Below are 27,654 nucleotides of genomic sequence, written 5' to 3'. Positions count from 1 at the left end.
ACTCCATATATACATTCACCATGGTACTTATCACAGTATATTTTGTGTCTTTATTTTTCCTACTAGATGGTACTTGAGAACAGGGACTATCTACCTTTTTTTTTTTTTTTTTTTTTTGAGAGAAGTCTTGCTCTTGTCCCCCAGGCTGAAGTGCAATGGTGCGATCTTGGCTCACTGAAACCTCCACCTCCCGGGTTCAAACGACTCTTTTGCCTCAGCCTCCCAAGTAGCTGGGATTGCAGGCGCCTGCCACCACGCCTGGCTAATTTTTTGTATTTTTAGTAGAGACGGGGTTTCACCATGTTGGCCAGGCTGGTCTTGAACTCCTGACCTCAGGTAATCCGCCCGCCTCGGCCTCCCAACGTGTTGGGATTACAGGCGTGAGCCACCGTGCCCGGTCGGAGAACAGGGACTATCATTGTAACTCCAATGCCAAATTGGCATCATGTCTGGCACATAGTAGGTGGTGAATTCAGGTTTAATGAATGACTAATAGACTTAGATATATGTAGGTTGAAAAGAAGGAGCCAGTGGTGAGAAAGAGATTAAACATACAGAAAGGAGATTTGGAATGTCATTGAAACAGTGTCTTAAGGTTTGCCAAAGAGGATGGGATTCAGATCACATGTGGAGTCATTAGCTGTAAAAATGAGCAAGTGATATGTGTACGTTTCAGACTGGCATGGAAATGTGAGAAGACAAAGGAATTGGTACTAAGGGCCATAGCTGCTTCTTCCTCTTCTTTTTTCCCTGTAAAGAAGAGTTGTGGTGCAGAGAGTAGGGAGGCAAAAGGAAGAGGAACAGAGTCTTTAGGATAATGGCAAAGACTTGGCATGAATATTTTGTGGAATGAAAAGGAACCTTGATCACAAAAAGATAAAGGAACTGCCAAGCGTTGATAACAACCTCAGCTGAAATTGGAAACTGTAGTGAGTGGCTCGGAGAGGTCGAGTGACATATTTCTTTCTTCTAGCCAGAGGCGGACTCCAGATTTTCGAACCTGTGGGGATTTTTAAAAGATTGATATTGGCTTGGGAGCTTTTTTGGGTTGGGGGCTTGCTGTGCAGATGTGTTACAGAAAGGCGCTCAATGGAAGGAAATTCGTCTTAGAAAGAAGTAAGGGATATGTCTCAGAGAATGAGATGTTGCTGTGGGTATTTAAAATGATAGACTGTGAATAGGTAAGGAAAGAAGGTGCTAGGCTATGGTATCTCTCCATCCCTTCAACACTCCACGTAAGTTTGTACCACGGCGGGGCGGAGGCAGGGAGGACCACGCTCTCCTGGTGTGGCGTGGCTATACCAACTCTCATAAAATCTAGAAGGTGACGGAGCTAGCGTACAAGAGGTCTTTAGTGGAGAGGCCTGAGGTCTCCGCAGTGACGGGGGTGGCAGCGCGACCCCTTAGTCTTCAACTACAGGCCAGTCCCAGGTGCCCCAAAGGGGCTAGAATCTAAGGAGGAGTCTCCCCTCCCCCTAGAAGCGGGAGACAGCCTGGCCCGGAAGCTTCTCTGCTGACCCGGAAGCAGAGCTGTGCAGCAGAGGCGCCGCCGTGGAGCTGCCTTGGAGCCACCGCCCCCTCGCCGCTTCGCCGCTGCGTTGGGGAACCTGGACCGCGGCGGCGCCGGGTTTCCCTCATGATCCCGGGCGGGCGGCGGCGGCGGCAGAGGCGGCGGGAGGATGACCTCTTACCGGGAGCGGAGTGCCGACCTGGCCCGTTTCTACACTGTCACCGAGCCCCAGCGACACCCGAGGGGCTACACAGTATATAAGGTCACCGCCCGGGTGAGTGCCGGTGTCGGGCTGGGATAGGAGCTTGGATTGGGACCTGAGGATCTGGGGTGGGGACCCTGATGTGAGGGCTCAGAGCCGAGGGTGGGACTGGGTGCTGCTCCTACTGGCGGGACTTGGGTGTCGGAGGTTGGGATTTTTAGAGTAGTGGCTGAGTGTGATATGCCCAGGGCTTCACTGTAGTAGGTCGTGGTAGAGTCCTCTTTCTGGGGGTGGGGCAGTCAGTGGTTGATGGTTTTAAATTGATGACTCAGTTCCCATCCCGTTTGGACTTTCTCTTCTGAGTTCGCAATTTGCAGAAGTGGTTTTGCTTGCTCCAGGAAGATAATGCAGATTAAAAAGTGTTAATTTATGTATTGTTTGGCTTATGTAATATAAGTTGTTTTTTCTCTTGACCTTTATCAGGTTTGCGTGAGAAAGACAGATTCTTGGGACAGATGTCAGTGTTAGGCCACCAACCTAGGAACTGTGGATCGGGCTTTGTCAAACCTTTGAGTTTTTCATGTTTTTCATTAGGAGACGTGAAAAAAATCTGCTGAGGGTGGCTTGTGTGAGCTACCATGAGGGCACATTTTAAAGTTGGGAGGCTCCTTTACATCAACTAACTGGTCCAATTTTTAGTACCCACTTTATGTTTCATTGCTTTTGCCTTGAGTTTTAAAGAGAGTCTGCATCTTCTAGGAAAGTAAGAATAAATCAAAATTAAATAAGTATATATGTATGTGACGTATGTGTGCATGAATATATGTGTATAGTAGGCATTTTATACACATCACCCAATTTAATTCTCATTTTAATGAGGAAGAAATAGATTAAAGCAAGTTTAGTAACTTGCCCAACTTTACATTGCAAGGCAGTAGCAGATCTGTCTGGGATCTGAAACAGTTTTGCCTAACTCCAAGTTATATAAAATGTTAATAATTAACTTTATCAATTTTTAAAGAAGAGAGGTACAGATTAAGTAACAATAGTTCAATATACATTTGGAGGATGTAAAGCAGGCCTTCAGAATAATTTTTTTTTTTTTTTTTTTTTTTTTGAGACGGAGTTTCGCTCTTGTTGCCCAGGCTGGAGTGCAATGGCATGATCTCTGCTCACCGCAACCTCTGCCTCCTGAGTTCAAGCGATTCTCCTGCCTCAGCCTCCCGAGTAGCTGGGATTACAGGCATATGCTACCATGCCCTGATAATTTTTTGTATTTTTAGTAGAGATGGGGTTTCTGCATGTTGCTCAGGCTCATCTCGAAGTCCTGACCTCAGTTGATCCGCCTGCCTCGGCCTCCCAAAGTGCTGGGATTACAGGCATGAGCCACCACACCCAGCCTGAGAAGAATCTTAAAGGTTAAATAGATCAGTTTGGGGCATGGGAGTGGCACGTGGTGTATGGAAATGGTGCACAATTCAGATAAATGTGAGAAGGAGGGATAGATGAACATGTCTGTATAAAGATAATGAGAAGACCTGACCTGCTATTGCCGATTGCTGTTCGGAGAATAGAGGGATGTTTGTTGCTCCCTGCTTGCACTTAAGGTTGTTACATGGGTGGAATGTTAGTTTCAGGTTGTGTAAGAAATTTTGTGAGAGTGAGGGGCCCTTATTATACCACTCTTGAAACCTTTCTAGTCATTGGGCCCTTTGAAAATCTAGGCTTAGTTTCCTAACACATAGTGTATGGAATCACAACAGTTTTCAACATACATAATGTTTCTCTCACAGCATCCTACTTATCCGTTAATTTAACAGGGAAGTTATATTGTATTAATTTAGTTGCATGTCTGTGTCTCTTAGTGGATTTAGAGCAGTTCTCTATCATTGGCATTTGTTTCTGCTTATATCAAATAATAGATAAAAGAACATGCATGTGCATGGCACACAGTGCCTGAAAAACATTGTTGAATGTTTTCCTCTTCATTGTATGGAGCACACCCAATAAATGTTTAGATCCAGGCACTAAATACTGTGAGGGACATAAGGCTGAATAAAGCAGGGATCTTTATTCCTTTCAAGGATACTCATAGTAGAAGAGAGTTTAATATACTTAAGTGTGATATAACACAGGAAGTTCCAGCAGACACTACAGAAGAGGGCTGTGGGAAGACAGATTGCTTCTGGATCAGGAGATTGGGGAATATGTACCAATCAAGATAGTTGAAAGAGGGGAAGAATCCAGAAAAGGAGAGGGTATGAAAAGGTAGACAGTTGAAGGGGTAGAGTCCATAAAGACCTGGAGGTATGAATGTGTGTGGAACTGGAATTGGAAGCACTGAGTATAATTATTTGTATTGTTACTTTACAAAAGGAAAGGTTAACCAAATTCAGAATTTTTTTTTTTTCCAAGGCATAGTCTCGCTCTCTTGCCCAGGCTGGAGTGCAGTGGCGCTATCTCAGCTTACAGTAACCTCGCCTCCTGGGTTCAAGCGATTCTCCTGTCTCAGCCACTCAAGTAGCTGGGATTACAGGCGCCCGCCACCATACCCGGCTAATTTGTCTATTTTTTGTAGAGACGAGGTTTCGCCTTGTTGTCCAGTCTGGTCTCGAACTCCTGACCTCAGGTGATCCCCCCGCCTCAGCCTCCCAAAGTGCTGGGATTACAGGCGTGAGCCACCGCATTGGCCAAATTCAGATCTTAAATATCTGAAGCTGTGACCTATTTACTGAGCTAAGTTTTGACAATATAAACTAGAAGATAAAGTAGCACATTGCCTTAGAACTAACCAAATTTATATATATGCATGTTACATATTGCTCTGGTTATTTGAACTTGAAAATTGCACAGACTGCCTTTTTTCTTCCCGTAAATGTTTATGTCTTCATTTATTGCTTATGTTACAGATTTTGTTTTTAAAATGTAAGGTCTGAGAGTCAACATGGAGACATACTTTTAAAATAACTGTGCTTAGTATTATAAAATATTTCTTGAGCGTTAAGGAGAAAAACACCTTTTTTCAGGATAATTAACCAGGTAAATAGTGCTCTCCTGAGAGAACTTCATGAGATAAAAATTAAGAATGTCTTCTGTATATTTGCTACTACTGATTTACTTCTAGCTTCAAGGAACAATTTTCTATATTTTTGATCCTTGCAGGGTTATTTCTGTAGGAGTACAGTTTTAATCATTGGAAGTACCAATGTTAAATTTTGGATAGCAAAAGAGCTTTTTCATCTTCTTAAATCTCCTTTGTGCTTTTTTGCAGTTCTCTGAAATCTGGCAAGCTTAGATGATTTTGAGGCCAGTTGCAAGCATACTAACAGATTCTGCAGTTAAACTCAGTGTTATTTCTTAATTTTTATGTAGAATAAGTACCTCTATTCAGAATTGGAAAATTCTTTCATAAGTTCCCTTTGATTCTTTAGTTGAAGGAGACACAAGTGTAAGAGAACCATCAGCAGTGTTTTCAGTTATTTCATCATGCTAAGTTTACAAAATTCTCATATTGTAATATAGATTTCTCAGCAACAGTAGGTGAATGGCAGTTCTTGCCTGTATTCTTTCCATGAATATAAAAGGTATGTTTTTATTCTCAAAAGACAGTGCTGTATTATAACTTATTTAATTTACATTGAGTCATAATTTACATACAGTAAAATTCACCCATTGTAAGTGTCCAATTTGATGAGTTTTGACAAATGTATACAGTTGTGTAACTACCCATGTTCATCACTGCACAAGTTCCCTCATGTTCCTTTGCAGTCAGTCACTCCCCCTCATCACCTATCTCTAGGCAACCACTGGTTTGCTTTCTGTCATTATAGATTGGGTTGTATTTTCTAGAATTTTGTATACAAGGAATCATATAGTATGCACTTTTTTTTTTGGTCTGGCTTCTTCCACTCAGTATGATTATTTGAGATTTATCCATGTTGTCATGTGTTTCATTCCCTTTTATTGCTGACTCATATTCCATTGTATGGTTATACTGCATTTTATCTGTATATACTGCATTTTATCTGATGGATATTTGGGTTGTTTCCAGTTTTTGGACATTATGAATACAGCTATTATGAACATTCATATACAAGTCTTTGTATGGACATATGGTTTTATTTCTCATGATACCACATGGCTTTGTTTATGTAGCTTTATACTAAGTTTTGAAATCAGGTAGTCTAAGTACTCTTTCTTTCTCAAAATTGTTCTGGCTATTCTAGATTGTTTGCATTTGTGTATAAAATTTAGAATCAGCTTATCTGGTTTCTACAAAAATGCCTGTCCAGATTTTGATTGGGATTATATTGAGAATGTAGATGAATTTCAGAAGAATTGATATCTTAATAATATTGTCTCTGATCCATGAACATAATATATCTCCTCATTTATTTAGCTCTTCAGTATGAGCAGTGCTTTGTAATTCTCAGGATACAGTCTTGCACATGTTTATTTTTATTTATTGATCTTTTTCAGAGATGGGGGTTTCACTGCATCACCCAGGCACGAGTGCAGTGACGCAATCATAGCGTACTGCAGGTTGAACTCTTGGGTTCAAGTGTTACTCCCTCCTCAGCCTATTGCCTGGGATTGTGGGCACAAGCTACCTCATTGGCTTTGCACCTATTTAAAGTAGTTTGGGTTTATTTTGAAACCAGGAGAATGTATAAATCCTAGTTTTATTATACATAGCTAGTGTTTGTTGAGTAATAACAGCAAACACTTACATGGTGCTTACTGAGTCAAGCAGTTTATATTAAATTAACACATTTGTCACAGGGGCCCGGTGAGTAGGTACCATTATCATTTCCACATTTTCAATGAGGAAATTGAGGCACAGAGACGTTTAGTAACTTGTCCAGGGTCATATAGCCAGCAAGTGGTAGAGTCTACATTTGAACCCAGGTGGACTGGTCCCAATCACAGTGCTTTTAATCCCAATGCTATGCTGCTGAATACCTGTATTATAAAACATTTTTCATTAGGTGCTGTGAGTGTGCATATGGGGACACCTACGTGTCCCCACAAGGGCATTACTATAGTTTGGCAAAAGTGATGGATACATGAATAATAAGTAACTGTGATGATGTGAACAAAGGGGAGTAAGGGAATTAATGGGAAGTACTGAGCTTCACTTAAGTCTGAAAAATTACCATTTCCAAAGCTTCAAATCGAAGCACTATTTATATTGCTTGGAGGGAACCTGTCCTCATTTCCTGACCATATTCTTAAGCAGACTGCTTGTGCCTGGGAATGGAATTATTTGTAGTTTCCAAATTAGGTTAGAACACTACATTCTTCCATATCTCTCTGTTAGATGCTATTTTCTCTGTCTGGAATACTCTTTCCTTTTGTCTTGGCAATCTCTGCTCATCTCAGGTGTCAGCTATACCCTGTGTTCCGGGAAGCTTTTTTTTTTTTTTTTAGGCGTTGCTCTCTATATGTCTTGTATCTCCTCCGTTATCATAATGTACTTGTTTGACACCTCTTCTGATGGCAGACTCTATTCTTTTTTGAGAGTCTCACTCTGTCACCCAGGCTGGAGTGTAGTGGAACGATCACGGCTCACTCTAGCCTTGACTTTGCAGGCTCAAGCAATCCTCCCACCTCAGCCTCCCTAGTAGCTGGAACTACAGGAACATGCCACCCTGCCTGACTAATTTTTGTATTTTTTTTAAGAGACGGGGTTTCACCATGTTGCCCAGGCTGATCTTGAACTCCTGAGCTCAAGTGATCCACCCGTCTCGGCCTCCCAAAGTGCTGGGATTACAGGCGTGAGCCACCATGCCCGGCTGACTCTGTCTTTTTAACTGTATATTCTTGGTGCCTAGCACAGAGCTTGGACTATAGTAGGGATTTCAGGGTAGGCTGGAAGGAGGCAGCGCTTTGCTTTTCAAGTATTGATTTTTAAATTAACATACAATGAAATTGACTTATTCTTTTGTATAATTCTTTGAATCTTAACATGAGTATAAATTCATTTATCTACCACCATAATCAAGAAACAGAAGTTTCATCATCCTAAAAAAACTCCATGCTATCTCTTTTTCACACCCTTCCCCCTACTCCTTATACCCTGGCAAGCAGTGATCTATCTCTACTACTATACTTTTGTCTTTTTGAGAATGTCATATAAATAGAATCATATAGTATTTAGCCTTTTAGACTGATAATTTGCCTATTTTTTTCTTTGGGTTGTTTGTTTCTTACTCCTGAGTTTTGAGAGTTCTTTATGTTCTGGGTATCTTTTTTTTGGGGTTTGATATGACATTTGTAAATATTTTCTCCTGATCTAGAGCATATCTTTTAATTCTCTGAAGTATCTTTTTTTTTTCCTTTGAGACAGAGTCTCCCTCTGTTGTCCAGGCTGGAGTGCAGTGGCGTGATCATGGCTCACTGTAGCCTTGACCTCCTGAGCTCAAGCAATTCTCCCACCTCTCAGCCTCCTGAGTGGCTGGGACTACAGGAATGTGCCACTGTGCCCAGCTAATTTTTGTATTTTTTAAATAGAGACCCAGTTTCACCATGTTGCCCAGGCTGGTCTCAAACTCCTGGTCTCAAGCAATCTGCCTGTCTTGGCCTTCCAAAGTGCTGGGATTACAGACGTGTGCCTGGCTTTTTTTTTTTTTTTTTTTTTTTTTTAATAGAGATGGGGTCTTGCTGTGTTGCCAGGGCTGGAATGCAGTGCTTATTCGCAGGTGTGATCATAGTGTGCTACAGCCTCGACCTCCTAGGCTGAAGTGATACCCACCTCAGCCTTCCAAGTAGCTAGGACTACAGGTATGCCACTGCACCCAGACAGTGTTTTTGCAAAGCACAATTTGTAATTTTGGTGAAGTCCAGTTTATCAGTTCTTTATTTTATGAACCATGCTTTTAGTGTCGTACCTAAAATCTCTGCCTAACCTCAGGTTACAAATATTTTTCCCAATGTTTTCTTCTAGATAACTTATTTCTTTGCATTTTATATTTTGCTCTATGATCCATTTTGAGGTTTTGTTTTTTGTTTTTTGTTTTTTTATAAGGTGTAAGGTTTGGGTGAAGGTTCTGTTTTTGCCTCTGGTTGTCCCATTGCAACAAAACACCATTTGTTCGAGAGACTAACCTTTCTTCGTTGAATTGCCTTTATTCCTTTGCCAAAAGTCAATTGACTATATATGTGTAAAGCTGTTTCTGGATTCTCTTATTTTGTTCCATACCATACAATCTTGATTATTATAGCTTTATACTGAATCTTAAAATCAGGCAATATTGTTTCTCCAATTTTATTCTTTTTCAAAATTATTTTGACTACCCTAGTTCCTTCGCTTTTTCATATATATTTTAGAATCAGTTTATCTATAGCTACAAAAAATCCTTTTGGGATTTGATTAGGAGTGCATTAAATCTGTAGATCACTTTAGGGAAAAATGGACATCTTTTCTATGTTGAATCTTCAAATCTATGAACACAGTATATCTTGCAGTTTATTTGTGTTCTCTGATCTCTTCTATCAGCATTTTGTGGTTTTGAGCAAATTGCTTCTCTGTATATTTTGTTAGATTTATTCCTCACTATTTCGTATTTTTGTAGCTATTGTCAATAGTATTTTTAAAAATCTTGGTTTTCAGCTTTTCTTTGCTAATATATAGAAATTTGGTTCATTTTTGTGTTGTCTTTATATCACGTGACTTTTTTAAAATTATACTTTAAGTTTTAGGGTACATGTGCACAACGTGCAGGTTAGTTACATATGTATACATGTGCCATGTTGGTGTATCATGTGACCTTTCAAACTGACTTATTAGTTCTAAGACTTTTTAGTAGAATTCTTGTTTTTTTCCTGCATAGACAATCTGTGTTGTCTGCCAAAAGGCATAGTTTTATTTATTCTTTCCAAAATGTATGTCTTTTATTTCTTTTTCTTGCTTTATTACACTGGCTATGACTTGTAGTCCACAGTCTTGAATAGGAGTGGTGAGAGTAGACTTCCTTGCCTTGTTCTTGATGTTAGGAGGAAAGCATTCAGTCTTTTATCCTCTAGTATAATTTTCACGGTAGAGTTTTTGTGTATGGGAGGCTGCATGTTTTATTTATTTATATATATATATTTTGAGACAGAGTCTCACTTGTCATCCAGGCTGGAATGCAGTGGTGCGATCTCAGCTCACTGCAGCCTCCGCCTTCCGGGTTCAAGTGATTCTCCTGCCTCAGCCTCCTGAGTAGCTGGGATTACAGGCATGTGCTACCACACCGGCTAATTTTTTTTTTTTGAGACGCATCTCGCTCTGTTGCCCAGGCTGGAGTGCAATGGCGTGATCTTGGCTCACTGCAACCTCTGCCTCCCGGGTTCAAGCAATTCTCTTGCCTCAGCCTCCTGAGTAGGTGGGACTACAGGCACCCGCCACCGTGCCCAGCTAATTTTTATGTGTCTAATAGAGATGGGGTTTCATCATGTTGACCAGCATGGTCTCCATCTATTGACCTCGTGATCTGCCTGCCTCGGCCTCCCAAAGTGCTGGGATTACAGGCGTTAGCCACTGCGCCCGGCCACACCCGGCTGATTTTTTTGTATTTTTAGTTGAGACGGGGTTTTGCCATGTTGGCCAGGCTGGTCTCTAACTCCTGGCCTCAGGTGATCCGCCCACCTCAGCCTCCCAAAGTGCTGGGATTGCCGGTGTGAACCATCGCGTCCAGCTGCATGTTTTACTTTTTAGTTTTGTTAGCTTTTAAATTTTGAAGTAATATGTAGTCATACACATACAGGCACATGCCACCACACCTGGCTCATTTTTGTATTTTTGGTAGAGGCGGGGTTTCACCATGTTGGCCAGGCTAGTCTTGAACTTGTGACCTCAGGTGATCCACCTGCCTTGGCCTCCCAAAGTGTTGGGATTATAGGCGTGAGCCACTGGGCCTGGCCAAATTTGTGAACTTTTTTTTTTTTTTTTGAGGGGGAGTTTCACTCTTGTTGCCCAGGCTGGAGTACAATGGCGCAATCTCAGCTCACTGCAACCTCCACCTCCCGGGTTCAAGCAATTCTCCTGCCTCAGTCTCCCTAGTAGCTGGGATTATAGGTGGATGCCACAACGCCTAGCTAGTTTTTGTATTTTTAGTAGAGACGGGGTTTCACCATGTTGGTCAGGCTGTTCTCGAACTCCTGACCTCAGGTGATCCTCCTACCTGGGCCTCCCAAAGTGCTGAGATTACAGGTGTGAGCCACTGCGCCTGGCCTTTGTGAACTTTTTTTTTTTTTTTTTGAGACGGAGTCTTGCTCTATTGCCCAGGCTGGAGTGCAGTGGCGTGATCTCGGCTCACTGCAGGCTCTGCCTCCTGGGTTCATGCCATTCTCCTGCCTCAGCCTCCCGAGTAGCTGGGACTACAGGCACCCGCCACCACGCCTGGCTAACTTTGTATTTTTAATAGAGACAGGGTTTCACCGTGTTAGCCAGGATGGTCTTGATCTCCTGACCTTGTGATCCGCCCGCCTCGGACTCCCAAAGTGCTGGGATTACAGGTGTGAGCCACTGTGCCTGGCCTTTTTTTTTTTTTTTTTGAGACAGAGTCTTGCTCCGTTGCCCAGGTTGGAATGCAGTGGCGCGATCTCGGCTCACTGCAACCTCTGCCTCCTGGGTTCAAGTGATTCTTCTGCCTCAGCCTCCCGAGTAGCTGGGATTACAGACGCCTGCTACTGTGCCTGGCTAAGTTTTGTATTTTTAGTAGAGATGGGATTTCACCATCTTGGCCAGGCTGGTCTCGAACTCCTGACCTCGTGATCCACCCTCCTCGGCCTCCCAAAGTGCTGGGATTACAGGCTTGAGCCATCGTGTCTGGCCCTTTGTGAACTTTTAATGAAAACAGTCACTGTTTTAAATTCCAACTTTTGTGGAATTTATTGGTTGAACTTTGTGACAAACTGTCTTGAAATTTATCCAGAGAAAAATTACTGAGTTGCTAGCTCAGTTTTATTTATTGTCAGTATGGTTATATTCTTCCCTCAGATTTCTGATTGATACTCTTATTTTTCATTAACTTTTCAGTCACGGAAGATAATTACACAGAAAGAATTGTTACTCATGTATTTTTGCACTCAATTCACATTATCCTAGCCATTTTGTGGTTTTCGTTTCCGTTTTGGGGGACACATTTGTGAAGTATTTAAATGAGATGACACATTCGGGAATACTGAATCCCTAATAGTGGGGTACCAAATGGTTGAAGTTGGTAATGTATTTGGGAAGTGATTGTATTTTTATAATGCAGTTGCGTAGGAATCAGACCTAGTATATTCTCCATTGTACTGCAGTACCTGGCAGCAGAATAGGCACTAATATGTGTTGAATGAATAGGTGAAATAAACAAAAACCTAAGGGCGATGGAATTTTATGGAAATAAGTAAACTTCATTATTGCTGAAAATACCACAGATAAATAGAGGGAGGCAGTGTAATAGAGTGGAAAGAGCAGTAGACCAGGAGTCAGACAGTCGAGGATCTCATTCTAAATTTGAAGGTGAATAGCCATGTGGCTTTAGACAGGACTCTGAACCACCTTGTTTTCTTATCTGTAAAAGGGGAAGTCATAATAGCTACTCCTGCCTAACTCATAGGTTGTTGAGAAAATGAAGTGATTCATTAATATAAAATTCTTCGCAAATGTAAATGTACAGAGTCAAATTTTCCCTATGCCTAGCGCAGTGCCTTGAACAGTATTAGCACAGATGTAGACTGTTAATAATAAAAAGGAGGCTAAAAAACAAGAGTTTAAAACAATTCTTGGAGTGTTCACAGAATACCAGGGGGCAGAAGGATGAAGAATAACCTACAAAAGAGAAGCAAAAGCACCAAAGAGGAAAGAGAATCAGGGAAGTATAACCCTGTGCTTTTAAGACACAGTTTTCACTAAGCTTTAGGCTTGTCAGGTAATACCTAAGTAGCTTTTGATTTGATTTTCCAAACCCTGTCTAAATTTCCTCCTTCACTGTGAAGTATTTGGTGGGTACAGAGTAGTTCCTTTTGTAAGCCTAAAATTAAAGACCTTCACTTAGGTAGTTTAAGTATACTTCAACTTTGATTTTCTGTATATTGCATAATAATCATGAGTTACTGTTGTTACCAAAACACCAGGGGTTCTGTCTAGGTCCTGCTGCTTGTCACACAGAAAGCAATCTCTGAGACAATGAGTATTGCTAAGGAAGCCGGCTTTAATCAGGTGCTGCAGTCAAGGAGATGTCTCAGATCCATTTCCCTGACTAAAATTAGGAGTTTATATAGCAGGGAGAAAATGTGATTATCTATGGGAAGACAGGAACTACAGAGGGTTAAGGAAGCAATTGTGATGGATGAGAGGTCTGGCATCTCATTGTTTGGATGCAGTGATCTGGTGAATTTCAGTTTATTTAATATTGTAAAAGGAAAATAAATCTTGAGGCCCCCAAATAACTAAGCTAAAGGTGAAAGTCAAGTTGGGAACTGCTTAGGGCCAACCTGCCTCCCATTCTCTTGAAAGTCACCCCTCGGCTCACTGAGATAACCATTAATACATACCAGATTGCCTCATTTGGAGAAGCGAATCAGAAACTCAAAAGGATACAGCCATTTGTCTTTTAACTACCTGTGACCTGAAAGCCCCCTCCCCACGTTGAGTTGTCCCACCTTTCTGGACTGAACCAGTGTACATCTTACACATATTTATTCATGTCTTATGTCTCCCTAAAATGTATAAAATCAAGCTGTGCCCCTACCACCTTGGGCACATGTTGTCAGGATCTCCTGAGGCTGTGTTATGAGTGCGGATCCTCAACCTTAGCAAAATAAACTTTCTAAAGTAACTAAGACTTGTCTCAGATATTCGGGGTTCACAATATTAATACTTTTTGAGAGGCCTGAGGGCCCTTTCCTGAAGAAGGAACTCTGATAAAACAAATGTTAAGTTTCAAGCTTTAATACCAGAAGGGTCAGTTTCCATGTTTATCCAAAAAAACTGTCTGTGGGACTATTGGGTCAGTTTCACTTTTATTATCATGAAGACATTAAGAGCCTTACATCACTAAACCATGACTGGTTGACTGCTTTTGGGATGCCAATTTGCTCTGCACAGTGAGGATTCAGTGTCATGGGAAGGATCTAGGATGAAGTGTTTCCCAATCTTTTGCTTAGCACTCTACTGTTATCTGAGGTATGGAAATATGTTTGGGAAATACACCCTCCTCCACTCTGCACTCCCCTCCCACCCCACCACTGTGTACCACTAGACTATGAGCTCCAGGAGGAAAGGGACTTGCTCACCATTGTAATCCAGCACATAGATGTATGTAAACCACTAAGAGGACGGCTGAGAAATAATAATCAAATTGGTTATTTCTGATAAGATGGTTTTAATATTGTGGCTATTGTTAGGGGATGGCTAATGTGTTTTTGTTTATGCAGTACACATGTATTTGATTTCCAGGACTGGCTCATCTGAAGAAACCCAAAATGTGGTACTTCTAATATGTACACCAAACTAAGAAATAAGTTCTTCTGTCTCAGAAAGATCATTTGCTTATATTAAGGAAGATTATTTAAAATACTTAAGATACCTGAATATATTTATAAATTCAGGAAATGTATTAAGCTGAGAAAAACATAAATTGTGAAATTTAAAGTACATTTGAATAGACCTTGCTGTGAGTGATCATGTGCTATTTTTGGGGGGTGGATTATTAGTGGATTGGTTATCCATGACTTTTCTTCTCAATACATTTCATAAAAATGTAAGAACGGCGGGGCGCAGTGGCTCACGCCTGTAATCCCAGCACTTTGGGAGGCTGAGACGGGCAGATCACGAGGTCAAGAGATTGAGACCATCCTGGCCAACATGGTGAAACCTTGTCTCTACTAAAAATACAAAAATTCGCTGGGCGTGGTGGCACATGCCTGTAGTCCCAGGTACTCGGGAGGCTGAGGCAGGAGAATCACTTGAACACAGGAGGCGGAGGTTGCAGTGAGCCAAGATCGCGCCACTGCACTCTAGCTTGGGTGACAGAGCAAGACTCTGTCTCAAAAAAAAAAAAAAAAAAAAAAAAAAAAGAAACACTTATAAGAAGCAAAATTAGTCATACTATGTGAAATACTATACTTTTGGAAAGATGTGTGAGGGGACAGGCTGGTATTTGAAAGTAACAGCTAAAATCAAAGATTTGAATAATGTATAGTTGTTAGTTACCTGTTATAGTCTCTTATACTGAATCTGTGTTGTCTAATTTGGTAGCCATTAACCACATGTAGCTATTTTGATTTAAATTTAAATTAAGGCTTGCAGTGGCTCTCACTTATAATCCTAGCACTGTGGGAGGCTGAGGCGGGAGGATTGCTTGATCCCAGGAATTTGAGAGCAGCCTGGGCAACATAGGGAGACCCCCATCTCTACCAAAAAAAAAAAGTGTATATATGTGTGTGTGTGTGTGTGTGTATGTGTGTGTGTGTGTGTGTGTATATATATATATATATATATGCCGACTGTGGTGGTGTGTGCCTATAGTTCCAGCTACACAAGAGGCTGAGGTGGGAGGATCAGTTGAGTCCAGGAGTTTGAGGCTGCAGTGAGCTATGATCATGCCATGGCACTCTAGCCTGGGTGACAGAGTGAGACCCTGTCTCTTTAAAACAAAAATTTTTTTGAATTAATTTAAATGAAATAAAATTAATGTAGTTTCTCAAAGTAGCCATATTTCAGTGGCTCAGTAGCCACACACATGTGGCTAGTGGTGGCTGTGTTGAACACTGCAAATAGAGAACCTTTTTTTCCGTTATCACAGAAAGTTCTATTGCATAGCACTGTAGAATAAATTAATGACAATTACTACAAGATTTCACCAAGTTTATATATTCTGAAAGTTGGAGAATAGAGTGCAAGATATTTGTTCTCTGGAATTCTTAGGTGGGACCTTTTACAATGGTTAACCTGTCTGGTAGGGGACAGGAAACTTTTAAATTATAGAGTTCTTGCTGTGTCCTTATTTGTTGTTCACAACAGCCAGGCCAGGCAGTTAGTATTATCTCCGTTTTATCGATGAGATCAAACCTGTAAGAGGAACTGTAATTTGAACCAAGGTTTGTCTGACTTTACATCCTCTATTTTTTGTTCTTATTTTGGACTTTAGGGGTGGTGCTGAATGGATTATAATCCCTAGTTCATGGTGTATTGTCATTGGATATCAAAGACCCTTTTCTTCCTCACACTCATAGGCAACCATTTTAATGTGTGTTTGATTTATCTTTTTTAAAAATTTTTTTAAAAGTGAAAGCAAGTTTATTAAGAAAGTAAGGGAATAAAGAATGGCTACTCCATAGGCAGAACAGCCTGATTTATCTTTTTGTTTATTTTTGCAAAATACACCATTGTAGCTTCAAAACCGTTAATTTGACACTTACATGGATGGTACCGTATTATGTAATCTAATGTGAGATTTTCCTAATTTAGGATGCTGTTTGATGATTTAAACACCTAGCCTTTTCAAAAGTTTTGTGAAAAAAATCTTTTTACCTGGTGTTAGACTTTTTGGCCTTTGTCATCAGAGAAGTCTGAAGGAATCTCCCCTTTTCCTCTTTGCTTAGGGAGTATTGGTAGAAGGATTATTTGTCCCTGAATGTTTGTAAATAATTTATATTACTTTTGTTTTCTTCATCATAGGCAGCCAGTGATTACTTCTCATACTTCTCACATGTTGTGTCCGAGCATTGTAGCTGCTTTTTTTTAATTGAAAGTTTTATTGTGCTAATGTAGATTCATATACAGTTGTAAGAAATAATGTAGGGAGATCCCTTGTACACTTTGCCTAAGTGCAGCTGCTTTTTATGCTTCTAATTTGTATATAGGCTTGCTGGGAAGGGGAGATGTGAACAAACTTGTTAGAATTATGTTAATTAAGTAAGAGTAAAGGCCAGATGCTTTTTCTTAAGAATGTAGTGAATATATGAACTTTAGCATGTGGACTTACTTTTAGCTGTTTTTTTGCTTAATTTTTAGTATTGTTAAAATAACATTTTTAGCCAAATTAAATTTAACAGAGTTTAATTGAGCAAAGAATGATTCACAAATTGGTCAGCCTCCTCAGCCAGTGTAGGTCCAGAGAGACTCCAGCGCAACCATGTGGTGGAAGATTTATGGACAGAAAAAGGAAAGTGATGTACAGAAAAGGAAACTGAAACAGCCGTATTGGTTCCAACTAAGCATTTGCCTTATTTGAACACCGTTTGAACAGTTGGCTCTCTTTGGCCAAAACTTGGTGATTGGCGCCAGAGTAGGTTACAGTCTTTACACATCTTTTTACATATCTATTTCTCTTTCATTATGTACAGAGAAACTTTTAGGCCAAACTTAAAATATGTAGCCTAAGGGAGGTAACTTTAGGTTAAACTTGATTTAACAGTATGAATTTCAGATAGTGAAGTTATTATATAGCTGAGTTTTGGATAAATGATATAGTGTTTATTTTTTTAAGCAAATTGAATTTTTCATACAAACACTATTGGAAGTTAATTATACAAATATAAAATCTTAAATTTTGATAATGATTAGAGATTTCTATGTATGTTTTGTTTTAGGTTGTTTCACGAAGAAATCCAGAGGATGTCCAGGAGGTAACATTTATATGAAGATTTTATTTTATGTATTTGATAAAAATTTAACTAAATGCTTTTTTGAGGAAATTGCCTGAATCATTTGTACATCAACCTCTTTTTTTTGAGACAGAGTTTCGCTCCTGTTGCTCAGGCTGGAGTGCAGTGGAGCAATCTCGGCTCACTGCAACCTCTGCCTCCTGGGTTCAAGTGATTCTCCTGCCTCTGCCTCCCGAGTAGCTGGAATTACAGGCATCTGCCACCACACTCAGCTATTTTTGTATTTTTAGTAGAGACGGGGTTTCACCACGTTGGCCAGGTTGGTCTCGAATTCCTGACCTCAGGTGATCCACCTGCCTCGGCCTCCCAAAGTGCTGGGATTACAGACGTGAGCCACTGTGCCTGGCCTGTACATCAGTCTTTATATGTTTGCGTGAAGATTGTCTTCATTTCACAAAACAGTAGCTGAAGTGTCCTATTTGAGACCTACTAAGTAATTGTTAAGTTTTAGTAGGTGTTAAGTTATATAAATAAGAATTTAATGAATTATGGTGCTGTTTACTAAGTGATCATTGTTCTGGTAACTAGTGTTTACAAGATTTCAGTATCACTTAAGGGCCCCTATTTACCCATTTCAAGATCATAATGCCTGTTTAATAAAAAGTATTTGGTAACTAATATTTATTTTAAAGATTCTAACAGTAAATTATGAGTCTCTGCCTACTTTCACTTTTAGATTGAATTGACATGTTGACATCTTGGAAAACTGCTTTAGGCATAGATGTTTCTTTTTTTTTTAAACTTTAAGTTAGTAAGTTCTTTTGCAGATTCTTCTGTGCATTTTTTCATTTTTTTCCTTCTTTCTATAATGGTACCAGCCTGTTATGTTTTGCTTAAAATTGTGGAATTCTCTATTTGTATTTACTTTGTGCTTGTTGTGTATCTTTAGGAATCCTTACTGAGGAGCTTGCTGCTTTGAATGTTTCTTGATTTATTTTCATTTTAGTCCCTGCTCATTTTCACTAAGACTAGAAGGACATATATCAGGATTTTTTCCCCCTCCCTAATGTGTTTAAAACAGATACTTTAAGTTTACAGTCCTGATTCTGCAAAAGTGTTGTTTTTTTTTTTTCCACAATTAAATATGAATGTCTTTGGGTGGTAGGTTCTTTCTGTTTAGCCACGGGTCCCACTACTCTACAGAAAATACCTGGCTTGATTCATACATTTAAGGTGACTGTTAGGTACTGGTTGATATGAGTGTATGGCCCCAGGTTTAGATAATATTTAAATTTTATACATTATCATTTCTGGCTATGTCTGATTTCATAGTTGTTTTTGTCCTATGATTTAAAACAGATATATTTTTATACAAAAATTAGCTGGGCATGGTGGCAGGCACCTGTAATCCCATCTACTTGGGAGGCTGAGGTAGAACTGCTTGAACCTGGGAGGCAGAGGTTGCAGTGAGCTGAGATTGCACCACTGCACTCCAGCCTGAGCAACAGAGCGAGACTCTGTCTCAAAAAAAAAAAAAAAATAGATTTAATACTGTTTTCCTGATGGGTTTTAAGACAATTCATTCCCTACGAGGAAACAGAAAGAATATTGTAATATTGTTATTTTGAAAGAAAAAAATGTATACATACATATATATGTATCAGTGAAAGTAATTTGCACCATTGGTTAAAGTACTTTTCTGTCTTTACTTGTATCAATTGATGGGTGTGAACTATTCTTTAGATTTCTAGTTTACAACTCTTAAAATTGAAAATGGGTGTATTTCCTTTGAATGCGTTGTCTGATTGCTGTGCTGTAGTTTGTAGCTTGATGTTCCCATTTTCCAGGGAGAATCCTGAACCAACCTATCCATGAACATACTCTCTGCCATTTTCTTAGTCCTTTTTTCGGGAAAACTCTTTTATAATAACAACTGTTGGTGAACCATTCATCCGAAAACTCTTGTAAGTGTCTTTTAGTTAGACAATTGCATGGTTCTTTGTTAGAAGTGGTATAAATTTTTAAAAGTTTTCTATTTAGTTGGCTTCTTAAAATGTAGAATAATCTTGAAATTATAACAGTACTTTTTTTAGTTTCCCACTTAGTGTATTTAAACATTAGAATTCTCATTTGGGAGAGGAGTTCACCACTTAGAGTTTGTTTTTCACTTCCTTTCACTTTCCCTCTCCATTAACTTATTCATTTGTTACTGCTTTAGACTATATAGTAAAGCTTCACAAGGGCTATTGAGGACTAGATGTACTGATAGTTTAACAAAATGTAGGGCTAGTAATACGCTAGCCTTATAAGATAGGAGAAATTTTGTTGTTTTTCTTTTATATATACCTTGGCACATGCCACCACATCAGTGTTTTCTTCCTAAGAATGCTAAAAGATCTGTGGGCTCTCATTCAGTAGATTGTGTAGAACATGAATAGACAGCAGAAAAGTGAAGAAGAGATGGTTTTGCTCCCCCTCACCCTTTTTTAAACAAATTAACCTGTACCTGTTTCTCTCTACAGGTAGGATATTTCACTGGTGAAATTTGGGAAAGGAAAAGAACTGAAACAGGACTTTCTATATATTATGTCAGAAATCTCTAACTTTTAAATCCTTTTTTAAAAAATAGTTTTATTATTTATTTATTATTTATATTATTTATTTATTTCTTGAGATGGAGTCTCGCTCTGTCACCCAGACTGGAGTGCAGTGGCATGATCTTGGCTCACTGCAACCTCCGCCTCCCGGGCTCAAGTGATTCTCCTGCCTCAGCCTCCTGAATAGCTGGGACTACAGGTGCCCACCACCACACCTGGCTGATTTTTGTATTTTTAGTAGAGACGGGGTTTTACCATGTTGGTCAGGCAGGTCTCAAACTCCTGACCTCAGGCGATCTGCTCATCTCGGCCTCCCAAAATGCTGTGATTACAAGCGTGAGAAAAAATCATTTTAGAAAATAGGTACACACTCAGAAATATATCGGGAAAGGAAACGCTCTTGAAAAGAGGGAAAATAAAATCCATAAGCAAATAGTGTGGTAGTGATGTTGGTTGTAGGAAGAGATAATCCAGCAAATTTTAAATATTAAAACTATGTGAGCGTGAAAAGGACAAAGTTAATTCAATTGGTGGTTCTGTAAAATACAGGAATCTAAAAAGTTTTTGGTGTTATTAAGTGTAATTATCTGAAAAGGAAACATTTATGTAGAAAATATTTAAGGGAATGTTTTTAAAATTAAGCTTTTATTTGTATGCTTTATATGGTTGTCACTGAATTAATATTTCATTGAGACATTTTCTTCAGAGTGACTTTAATAAATAAGAAACTTATGGAGACTTGGTTCAATAAAGAAAGAGGTTGTTATAGACCTATTTTTTCAATGGGAAAGTATTGAACATTAATTAGAGAAAATAATTTCTAAATGTGTCTCTGAGGACTTTGTGTAGTCCAGATATGAACATCAGTACTTGCTGTTGTAGTGGAAGTATACCTTTGTTCACTTTTGTATTTTGAAGATTTCTGGAAACCTCAGAACTTAGAAGGAGTAAGAAGAAAAGGAGGCAGTGGATGTGACATTTTGCGATGCTGTTAGGTATTTTGGTTCTGCAGCCCTAGGGTTGAGAAGAAGGAATATAGGATTGAATAAATTAGGGCATGGTGAAGAAACACAGATTCTCACCTGGGGGGTTCTAATTCTTGCTCTGACAGACTATCTACTGGTTCATATACCATGGTATTTTAATAATTGTTATGATTAAATTGTTAAATTTTGCTCCTTAAGTTTGTCTTGCAGTATTTAAAAATGACTTTAACTAGAATAAATTTTTTTTTTTTGACGGAGTCTCGCTCTGTCACCCAGGCTGGAGTGCAGTGGCATGATCTTGGCTCACTGCAAACTCCGCCTCCCGGGTTCACGCCGTTCTCCTGCCTCAGCCTCCCGAGTGCTGGGACTTCAGGCACCCACCACCACGTCCAGCTAATTTTTTGTATTTTTTGTAGAGATGGGGTTTCATTGTGTTAGCCAGGATGGTCTCAATCTCCTGACCTCATGATCCGCCCGCCTCGGCCTCCCAAAGTGCTGGGATTACAGGCGTGAGCCACCACACCCGGCCTAGAATAAAAATTTTATCTGCAAATCTAATTGTTTCCATGAGCTACAGTCTTTTGAATAACTTTCATGTCCAGGTCATAATGACCTTAACCTTATGTAATGTCCAGTTTATAATGACATTTACCTTATATAAGGTACTGCTTACATAAGCCCATCAACCATTTCTCCTTTAATTCCTTGGCAATGTCGTATGATTGTAATTTGATATATTTTTAAAATATAAAAATAACAATTTTTTGTTCCCATCATTTCATTGTTAGAATCCTCACATCTCACTGCGTATGCTGAGAAACCTTTCCTGAGTGATTACTGCCTATCTGCTACTGATCTTTTAATCTACAAGCTAATAGATCCTGCTCAGTTTTTGCTCTTCAACCCTAAACCTATCTCATTGAACAGCTCCAAGCAGCTCCCTCACGAGCTCCTAAGTCAAATGTGTTGAAAATTGAACCTCTTTCTTGCCTCAGAACTGCTGCTTCTTCCTTAGTGTTCACTTCAGGGCATGGCACCACCATTCTGTAGCAAAACTTGCTACACAGCTATTTATTCTTCAGTGTTCTTCAGTTTATTTATCATTTTAGGCAAATACTGAGTATGTACTTTTGTTTAAAAATTGCCTAAATTAATTGTCTTCATTTAGTAATACATACTTAGTATCTCACTCTTCTTTTAGAAACTTCACCCCTGGTGCCCTCCCCTTTTATTTTATTTTTGTCAGTCTACTGACCACTTCCCTTCAGGACTCTCTAAGGTAGTACTTTTTGTGAAGGCTTCTCAGACATACAAGGCTGATTTAGGTACTACATCTACAGCACTCTTGGACTGCCCCTCTCAGCATTTTTCAAGCCGTCTTATGATGATGTTGTCTTATGATGTGTTGGCTTATTCTTCCTAACTAGACTGTGAACTCTTTGAAGGCGGGACCTGTATTTCCCTTCTCTTCATACTTTGTAAGAATATGATGCTTAGTGGAAAGTAGGGCCATAGAAATATTTGTTTGGTGACTCTTTTTGTTGTTGAGTAAATGAACAGGGAACATCAGGAGGAACAAGGGAAGCATCAGGAGGAAGCAGTTTTTAAAAATTAATTCATATTATAGTCTGCCTGGCCTCCTAGGATTATAACTGTATTAAAAACAATAAACATTAATTAAGGTAGAATTTTTGGCTGCATGAAAAAGTTTGCTGAAGAGTTTTATACATACAGAGGGTAGGTTTTTTGGCAGGAATCTCTTAAATCACACCTGGTTACCTGCTTGACCTGTTATTTGCTCATTAGCATTATACTCTATTGTACATGAAAAACTTGTTAGAAAACTTTGTTAGAACTGAGATGATTAAGTTTTTCAGAAGTAAAGACCCCAGTATCTGAAGTGATGGGATTTAAAACTCAATTTTACTCTATTTTCTAGAGATTGAGGGGCTGAATCTGTGATATCAAGGCCATGTTTCAAATCTTTTTTCTTTACAAAGTGGTTTTTTTTTTTAGATATAATCTGAGTAAGGTTAAATAATAATTCAGACTAATGAAGGAAAACACACTTTTTTACATGTCGTCTAATCTAGATGATATTTTGTTTTTTAAAAATATACTAATTTTAATGATGTTCTGGTCAGGATTCAGCTTGCCTGCAGACATCTTATTACTAGTGTAAATTAAGATTTATGACATGAAAGTCCATGTTAATTGCTTGCTGCATAGCTACTTCTTCAGTGTTACTCAGTTTATCCTTTTTTTTTTTTTTTTGAGACAAGAGTCTTACGCTGTTGCTGAGGCTGGAGTGCAGTGGCACTGTGTCGGCTCACTGCAACCTCTGTCTCCTGGGTTTAAGCAGTTCTCCTGCCTCAGCCTCCCGAGTAGCTGGGATTATAGGCGTCCACCACCACACCCTGCTAGTTTTTATATTTTCAGTAGAGATGGGGTTTCACCATGTTGGCCAGGCTGGTCTTGAACTCCTGAGCTCAGGTGATCCACCTGCCTTGGCCTCCCAAAGTGCTGGGATTATAGGCGTGAACCACTGTGCCCGGCCAGTTTATCCTTTTAGGCAAATACCGAGTATGTACTTTTGTTTAAAAATTGCCTAAATTAATTATTTTGTCTTTATAAATACATTATTTTGAGAAAGGATACATGTTTTGACACCTAACTCATTTGCAGGCCAATTGTAATTGGTTTTTGAAGAGATGAAGTGACATTTTATATAGTATAAATCTTCTCCATACTGGGTTGAATTTTTTCCAGTATGAATAAAACCATACTTGTTTAAAATGAAAATTTGAAACCAAAACAGAATAGTTTGAGGAAGAATTGCCGCTTTATATGTAATATATTTTTACTTTATTTTTTTTGTACCCCTGGTCAGCAGGAATCTGCCTTATATTTTTAAAGCAAATATTACTAGTTAATTTCAGTCAGTTAATCATATTGTTTAGGACATGTGTTTGCTTTTGCATGCAATTTTGAACACTTTAATGAAAGGATTATTTGTTGTTCAGATATCTGAACCTAAATGGTTATGAGATACATGTTTAATTTTTTTCTCTCTTTAGATAATTGTATGGAAGAGATACAGTGATTTTAAGAAACTACACAAAGAACTATGGCAAATTCACAAAAACTTATTCCGACATTCAGAGTTGTTTCCTCCATTTGCTAAAGGAATAGTGTTTGGTAAGTGATTATTTTGAAATTGTAATTTAAAAAAATAATTAATTTTGTATATATACTGAACTCTAACATAACTACACTATGAAGTCAGAAGCCCTTTTACTTATTGAGATAATTCATATTGTTCAACAGCACTTGAAATTGTCTTTTCTTGTTCTTGTTATAGTTTTGTGTACCCAGAATATATTTACTCTTCCTATCTATGAAACAAAACAACTTCAGTTCCAACCAACCAAATAAAAAACCCTGTAGGAACATAAGAAAAGGTCATATTCAGTTATTCTTATAGTTTTAAAATTCTTTCTTTTTTTAAATTAAGTCTCATTTTGTACGTTTCCCTGACACTTTGCTTATAGTATGAATGGTGTGGTTTTCTAGTATTTGCTTCTTGCAACTTCTTTTTGATACCTTAGTATTCTTTTTTTTTTTTTTTGCCTCATCAGTTTTCAAATACCTAGGTAACAGTATTTTATATTAAATTTTCTGTGTCAAAATAATTGGTGTAGTTTCTGTCCCCTGTCTGGATTTTGACTGGAAGTATAGAATATTCATGTTTTTTTTCTATAACTCTAACGTAAATGTTCTTATATGGACAGAATTTTTTTGAAATGGAGTCTCATTCTGTCACCTAGGCTGGAGTGTAGTGGCACGATCTTGGCTTACTGCAACCTCCACCTCCTGGGTTCAAGTGATTCTCCCGCCTCAGCCTCCCGAGTAGTTGGGATTACAGGCGTCTGCCACCACACCTGGCTAATTTTTGTATTTTTAGTAGAGATGAGGTTTCACCATGTTGGCCAGGCTGGTCTCGAACTACTGACCTCAAGTGGTCCGCCCGCCTTGACCTCCCAAAGTGCTGGGATTACAGGCATGAGCCACTGTGCCCGGGCCAGAACATTTTATCCTATTACTTTTTGCAACCAATTTCTGCATACGTAATTGCAGAGTCAAGGTATATGCACATTTATTTTTCAAGCTAGACAATTTTTTTTCAGGTTATGAAAGTAGTATATGCAAATAACTCAGGTGGTACAGAAAAATACTTAAAACGTAAAGAGAAATTCAGCAATAATACCATCTCCTAGATAGTATAATATTTTGGCATATTATTCTAGACTCTGTATCAGTGTGTGTGTATGGTGTATTTTTGTGCTTATTAATATGTATATGCCTTTTTACCCATCTTTGTATAGAAACCTCAAAAATGGAATCTTGCTATGTATGATTTTGTAACCTGGTTTTATATAACAGTATATATATTTTTTCTTTATTTTTTATATGACAGTATATTATGATTGTCTTTTCATGTCAATAAAAAGATCTATATTACTAATTTTAATATGTACATAGTATTCCAGTTTTTGAACTGATTTATTAACCAATCTTTTACTGGTATATTACTTTTGGCCTTTTGCTGTTACAAATAACACTGCAGTTACTATTCTTGTTCATACATTACTGTGCAGGTGTACAGTAGGGTGAATTCCTGGGAGAAGAATTACTCAGTCAAGGGGTCTGCATATTTTTGAGACTTTTGATGCATATTGTCTCGTTGTTTTAAATAATTGTAACATCATTTTCCTTTATACATTGGAATAACTTTTAAATTATTATTATTATTTTTTGAGACAGAGTATCACTCTGTCACCTAGGCTGGAGTACAGTGGTGTGATCTTGCTCACTGTAGCCTTGACTTCCTGGGCTCAGGTGATTCTCCTTCCTTGGCTTCCCAGGTAGCTGGGACCATAGGTGCACACCACCATGCCTGACTAATTTTTCTATTTTTTGTAGAAATGGGGTTTCACCACATTTCCCAGGCTGGTCTTGAACTCCTGGGCTTAAGTGATCTGCCTACCTCAGCCTCCCAAAGTCCTGGGATTACAGTTGTGATCCACCGCGCCTGGCAGATAACTTTTAAAGAGGCATGTGGCTAAGTAAAATAAAAACAAAGCACAAAGGTAGTATTGAAGAATGTACGATAAAAACAAGTTTCCTGCTCCTTCCCTCCACCTAGTTTTGCTTCTATACATAACTGAATTTTAATCCTTTTTTCAAGTACTTATATCTGTATCTATAATAAGCTTATACCATTTTTTCTTTTTTTCTTTTTTTTTTTTTGAGATGAAATTTCACTCTTGTCGCCCAGACTGGAGTGCAGTGGCGTGATCTCGGCTCACTGCAACCTCTGCCTCCTGGGTTCAAGTGATTTCCTGCCTCAGCCTCCAGAGTAGCTGGAATTACAGGCACCTGCCACCACGCCTAGCTAATTTTTTGTATTTTTAGTAGAGACAGAGTTTCGCCATGTTGGACAGGCTGGTCTTGAACTCCTGACGTCAGGTGATCTGGCCTCCTTGGCCTCCCAAAGTGCTGGGATTACAGGCGTGAGCCACTGCGCCTGGCCCATTTTTTCTTGATTTAACAACTTTTACATATCTATTGACTCACTACTCTGGTGGGTAAGGATTTAGCTTGTTTACCCTGTTTCTCAGTATTATTACATAATATTTTTAGTTCTTCTGTTGACTTTATTTCTCGTTCCGTAAGTGTGGACAATATCATTTGTCTAAGATGATTCTAATAGCATTTTTGATCTTCCTCCTACCTCTTCAGCTCTCTTCACCACTTAACATTTGAAATCTGTGCTTATATTTTAACATTTGTCAAAGGTGGTAATATTTATATTCTCTTTAATAGTCATAATTAAGCTCGTAATGTATAGAATAATTCTCAAAGCTAGAATTTAATAAACATCATTTATAAAATTATTATTTTTTGAGACAGAGTCTCACTCTGTCACCCTGGGTGGAGTGCAGTGGTGCAATCACACAGCCTCCATCTCCTGGGCTCAAGCGATCCTCCCACCTCAGCCCCCCGAGTAGCTGGGACTATAGGCACATGCCACCATGCCAGTCTAATTTTTGTAATTTTTGTAGCAACATGTTTTCACCATTTTGCCCAGGCTGGTCTTTAACACCTGTGCTCAGGCAATCCTCCTGCCTCAGCCTTCCTAAGTGCTGGGATTATAAGCGTGAGCCACCGCACCCTGCCTTATTAACGTTATTATGACAGAGCAAATATTGTTCATTATAACATCAGGTGGTATACCACAATTACATTTTGTTCTGCAAGGTTCAATTGTTACAATTACTGTGCCAACATAAGAAAAATGTGTAAGTGAAGTCTCTGTTTTCCTTATACTACATCAGGGAATTGAAATCATGCCACATTTTAGTTTGCTAAATATTTGGACCATGCCTTTTGTGATAGCCAGCCTCCAAGATAGCCTCCTATGATTCTTTTCTCCTGGTATTCACACCTTTGTGTCTTCCCTTCTGTCTTAGTCTGTGTAGTGTTGCTACAAAGGAATACCCGGGGCTGGGTAACTTATAAAGAAAAGAGGTTTATTTGGCTCATGGTTTTACAGGAGATAAAAGATGCATGGGGCCTCCATCTGCATCTAGGAAGGACCTCAGATTGCTTCCACTCATGGCAGAAGGGGAATGAGAGGCCACCACATGATGAGAGAAGGAAACGAGAGAGAGGAGGAGGTGCCAGGCTTTTTCCAACAGGTTTAGTTCACGGGAA

At 39.1% G+C, this 27,654-nt stretch overlaps 1 protein-coding gene across 38 annotated transcripts in view; it reads left to right on the top strand.

The window, feature by feature from the left end:
* Nucleotides 1–1,319: 1,319 nt before the first annotated feature.
* Nucleotides 1,320–27,654, top strand: part of RPS6KC1 (ribosomal protein S6 kinase C1) — a 213,609-nt gene continuing 187,274 nt past the window's right edge. For 7 of the 38 annotated variants that reach the window (XR_008537244.2, XR_001712482.4, XR_010150499.1 and 4 more), the window contains exons 1-3: nucleotides 1,320–1,784; nucleotides 17,280–17,315; nucleotides 23,955–24,075. Coding sequence is in view for 13 of the 38 variants with exons in the window: in XM_016938511.4 (XP_016794000.1) it covers nucleotides 1,680–1,784; nucleotides 17,280–17,315; nucleotides 23,955–24,075 (262 nt within the window). In the remaining 25 variants the exon portion in view is untranslated. Of the gene's footprint in view, nucleotides 1,785–16,902; nucleotides 16,976–17,279; nucleotides 17,316–19,141; nucleotides 19,259–23,954; nucleotides 24,076–27,654 lie in introns of those variants that run through there. The other 31 variants (XR_010150500.1, XM_054658697.2, XM_054658691.2 and 28 more) reach the window with 15 other exon arrangements.

Source organism: Pan troglodytes, chromosome 1 (genome assembly GCF_028858775.2).
Source record: "Pan troglodytes isolate AG18354 chromosome 1, NHGRI_mPanTro3-v2.0_pri, whole genome shotgun sequence".
Lineage (NCBI taxonomy): Eukaryota > Metazoa > Chordata > Mammalia > Primates > Hominidae > Pan > Pan troglodytes.
Note: the sequence above shows the minus strand (reverse complement) of the source record. Positions and strands in the feature narration are given on the sequence as shown.